The 3,839-nt window shown below is 43.6% G+C and overlaps 1 protein-coding gene across 1 annotated transcript; it reads right to left on the reverse strand.

The window, feature by feature from the left end:
- Positions 1-272: 272 nt before the first annotated feature.
- Positions 273-3,047, reverse strand: LOC118412441. The gene is made up of 2 exons (XM_035815312.1): positions 2,487-3,047; positions 273-2,055 (listed from the first exon to the last, which is right to left on the reverse strand). Exons 1-2 carry the CDS (start codon positions 2,766-2,768, stop codon positions 1,147-1,149), a joined length of 1,191 nt encoding a protein of 396 aa, XP_035671205.1. The 5' UTR covers positions 2,769-3,047; the 3' UTR covers positions 273-1,146.
- Positions 3,048-3,839: the final 792 nt, after the last annotated feature.

A 3,839-nucleotide genomic window follows, 5' to 3' on the forward strand; every position in this document is an offset into this window, starting at 1 on the left:
ATTCATTTTTTTTTTCTTTTACGTGTCTCATTTCTGGGCCATTAGTATAATTTTCCCCCTCACCCTTTCATTTGCGTCAATTTGACTTTGTCCAGGATACTAGTATTTGCAGATACTTTCCTAAGAGGGGGTTTCCTATTAAATCAAACTTCAAAGGTCGAGTCAAACTAGTATAGCTCTACTCTACTCTGCTCTATTCTAACAAGGACCTTTTTAATTCTACCCTACTCTAAATCTTCATCACAAAAAGACAACGGGACAGGCAACAAATATCAACTTGTAAAAATAAATGTATTTGTGATCTGTCATCTCTCCATCAACACAACAGACATTGGAATCTTTTCCATACAGAACATGACAAAACATAATAATTTGATTTCGATACACATAATACATATTCTGAATATCATAATTGCGAACAAGGGCGTACAAAGAGTATTATTTCTGTACATACAAAAATTATAACAAACATTAGCAACGTAGTTACTATCAGAACAGATTTGGGGGCTAGAAACAATGCAAGATATAAAAGATACAAAAGATGAATAAAGTTTTTGTTCAAGCGTTCAAGCATACTAGATGGTGTTGCGGTGACGGCCAATCAAAGGATGTGTAGCATTTGCATAACAACAGTATGTAACGCCCTCGGTGTTAGGAAGAAGATTAGAGGACATGCGCAAGACAAGTGTTGTCTGGTACCAGTCACCTCGTCCTGACAATCCGGTGTGAACAGAATGGTGGTTTCCATGGGTTTCCCTGACTGAAATTGTGTAAATTTTGCCGCCTTTATTTTTAGACAAAGGTTAATACATAGTTGAAACATTTACAACTTCAAATAAGAAAATACGAGTTTGAAGTAATTTAGACCATAACATCCTTGTTTAGACCAATCTTAGTTTTTTTTTTTTTTTGAGGATACATATTTTGAGTGGCATGGAAATAAATTACGACATGATAAGAATAAACTAGCTTTGTAAGTAGGGAAGTAAAGCGGATAATTTTCTGTCAAATCTTCAAGCGTGCACGAAAAATTATAGCTTCAACATACAAGTAGCAATCGCAAAGTATTATATAATGTTAGGAAATTGAACCATATAGAAAATATTTACAAATTTGATATAAAATTGTCTCTGTTCTGTGTGATACCTAATGAATCAACTTGAAGTGCAGTTCGTCGTCGTAAAAACTCGGCGATGTGACTTGTGTGTTGTATGGGGACAGGGGTTGATGGTAGACCGACGAGACTTTGGGCGGCGTACGGTCCAAACCTGGTATGTCGAACATGGAGTGGGGAACGGTTGCCAAAGGACTGTCGGGGGCGAAGTCGTCTGGGAGGGACGGGAGCTCACCGCGAATGTCCGGGATCGAGTCAATATAGCTCGGGAAGAAGTCCATGCAGTCTCCGAGGGGGAAGGCAGCGGAGTTGTTGGGAGGGGAGGCGGGGTGCATGGCGGGGACGTCGTCAGGAAGGAGCGGTGTGGCGCACTCCACACACTTGCACAGCGGTCTGTGTGTCAGCTGAGTGTTCGGGAGAACAGTTCTGAAGAGAGGCGAGTTCTTGGTGTTTGTTACCGTGCACAGCTCGTTGGTTTTCCCGGTGTTCCTGCCGGGCACACGCGTGTGGATTGCCGGTGCGCGCGTGTCCAGCACAGCGCCGGGTCCAGGGGTCCCCTCCCCCGCTCTCGGGGCCGGTTGCTCCAATTTCCCGGCGGCAGCTCTGAACGGCGACGCCAGCTCACACAAATCGATGAACTCCATGCTCGACTCGGAAGCGGAACTCTCAGTGCTGTCGATGGGGCTTCCGCCGAGCTGCCACCCGACTTCCGACGCTTTGTCCTCGTCGTCCCCCGTACCCCAGAGGCTGAGCTCCTCGGGAGACATCACCATCTCCCCCGAGGCCGGGTCCCCGGGCGCCCGCTCCAGCTCCTCCTGCAGGTACTTGATGTAGCGAACGGCGAAACGGAGGATGAGCTTCTTCGGCAGCCGTTTCTCCTGGCTCAACTGGAGCCTCTCCGGTAACTTGTCTTGGAGTTCCGCAAAGGCTTGGTTGAAAACCTATAAAGAAAACCAATAAAACCGTTTTAGCATCAAAAGTCACAAACATTTGAGGTACATAATTTCGGTCCTTGGATCACAATATGTTCGTTTAGATTTCTATTAGAAACAAAAATACATAAACGCAAGAAATGCCCTCCATACAGTCACACGTAATAAATAATAACTACAAACTTTAACTTTAACTTTAGCTTTGGGGATATAGAAAAAGAAAGTAATACTAGTACTATATCGGCAAAAGAACTCTTCTAAAGCAAGAAGAAACCGCCGTTTTTGCACAAGCAATGATCACATTCAATGTTGTTCCTGTCATCAGCTTGAACGAAGTGAAAGTCACCCTTTTAGCAAAATTGTAACATAAACAGTTAGATTGTAGAAAGTCTTCTTCACTCAAAATAAGTACATCACTAAAAGAAAAGGTTTATTCTTACCACAAGTCTTTCTCTCTCCTTGACGGCAGCGTTCGGCCTCGGCCTGTACTTGTACGGGTATTTCTTCTTCGGTTTGGGCACTTTCTGCTCTTCTCCCTCAGCGGACTGCTTCTTGGTCTTCTTCTCGGCGCAGTCTTTCGCGTTCTTCTTCGGCGTCTTCTTCGCCTTCCGCCGACGCTTCTTGGGCGGCTCCACGGTCCTGTCCTCGGTGGGGAGGACGGGGATGTCGTCGGAGTCAGGCTCCGAGCGTTTCCCTCTCCTTTCTCGCAGTTCGACCGGCATGTCTTCACTTTAGGATGTGCTCTCAAGAACTGAGCTGATTCGGAGATGCGCGGTCAGATTTTATGGTCTTGACACCGCGGGTGTTCGCGGTCACTTTTCTGTCTAGAGATATCGGCGGTGAAGTCTTTGTTGTCAGGGTCCCTACCGAGCCGTTGACAATACCAGAGGATTCTATCGTCCATAATTCCCTGTTGTTTGTCTTGAGGCATCAGGAACGACACGCGACAAATTGAGCCCTGGTGACAAGTGGACGGCGAGCGCTCTGATTGGTCCACGCACCGAGATGGTGACGAGCTATCAGCGACTCGCTCTTTTTGAGAACTCGTCGGGAAAAATCACGATTTCTACCGAAAGGGAGGTGACAACGTGGGAAACCTATCTCATCGTGGGAACCAATATTTCCCACTATATATTTAAAAAAGAATATGCAAAACTTTCCCAAAAGATCGAAAGAAAACGAAGCTCTTTTTTCAGGAGTGGTCCCTTGTTGGGGCGTTATACTAGTAGTATTAATTACTAGTTCAACTGTAATCTCCTGTGTTGGTTTTATGGGGGGTATTTGTTGGGTTTACAACCGCGATCCTTTTGAGGTTAGATTAGGCCGAATCCACAGGGATTCTGACTCTGAGGAAGTGGTTGAAAGAGTCGCTCTTTCTTCTTTTTGTTTCGAAACAAAATTAGCTGTATGGAATAGTGATACGGAAACCTTTGAAGACCTTTACTATATACTAAAAAGCTGGAATCAAAACCAGAAGATGAAGTTTGTCTCTACACGATATTTCGTGACGAAAAGTATCAGATTAAAAAAGATGTCTGACATAATATTACATTATAATCTATATTTCAAATTGAACGAGATTGAACCCATTTCTATGACGGCCTTCATAAAGTTTATACATCAATTTTAGCAACAAAAATCAAGTTTTTGTTTATTTCCCAAACATTTCTAATTCGTCAAGTTGTAAAAACAAATCTGGAAATTGTCTTTAAAATGTCTAAATCATACTTATTATAATCTATACTTCAAATTGAACCCAGTTCTATGACGGCCTTTGTCAAGTTTATTCATTC

This window comes from Branchiostoma floridae, chromosome 3 (genome assembly GCF_000003815.2).
Source record: "Branchiostoma floridae strain S238N-H82 chromosome 3, Bfl_VNyyK, whole genome shotgun sequence".
NCBI lineage: Eukaryota > Metazoa > Chordata > Leptocardii > Amphioxiformes > Branchiostomatidae > Branchiostoma > Branchiostoma floridae.

What these genes read in the sequence shown, in the direction of transcription:
- LOC118412441 (XM_035815312.1), bottom strand. Translation starts at nt 2,768, where the DNA reads ATGCCGGTCGAACTGCGAGAAAGGAGAGGGAAACGCTCGGAGCCTGAC. An exon ending in AGGAGAGAGAAAGACTTGTG is followed by an intron (nt 2,056 to 2,486) that starts GTAAGAATAAAC and finishes TTTTCTTTATAG; the next exon opens with GTTTTCAACCAAGCCTTTGC.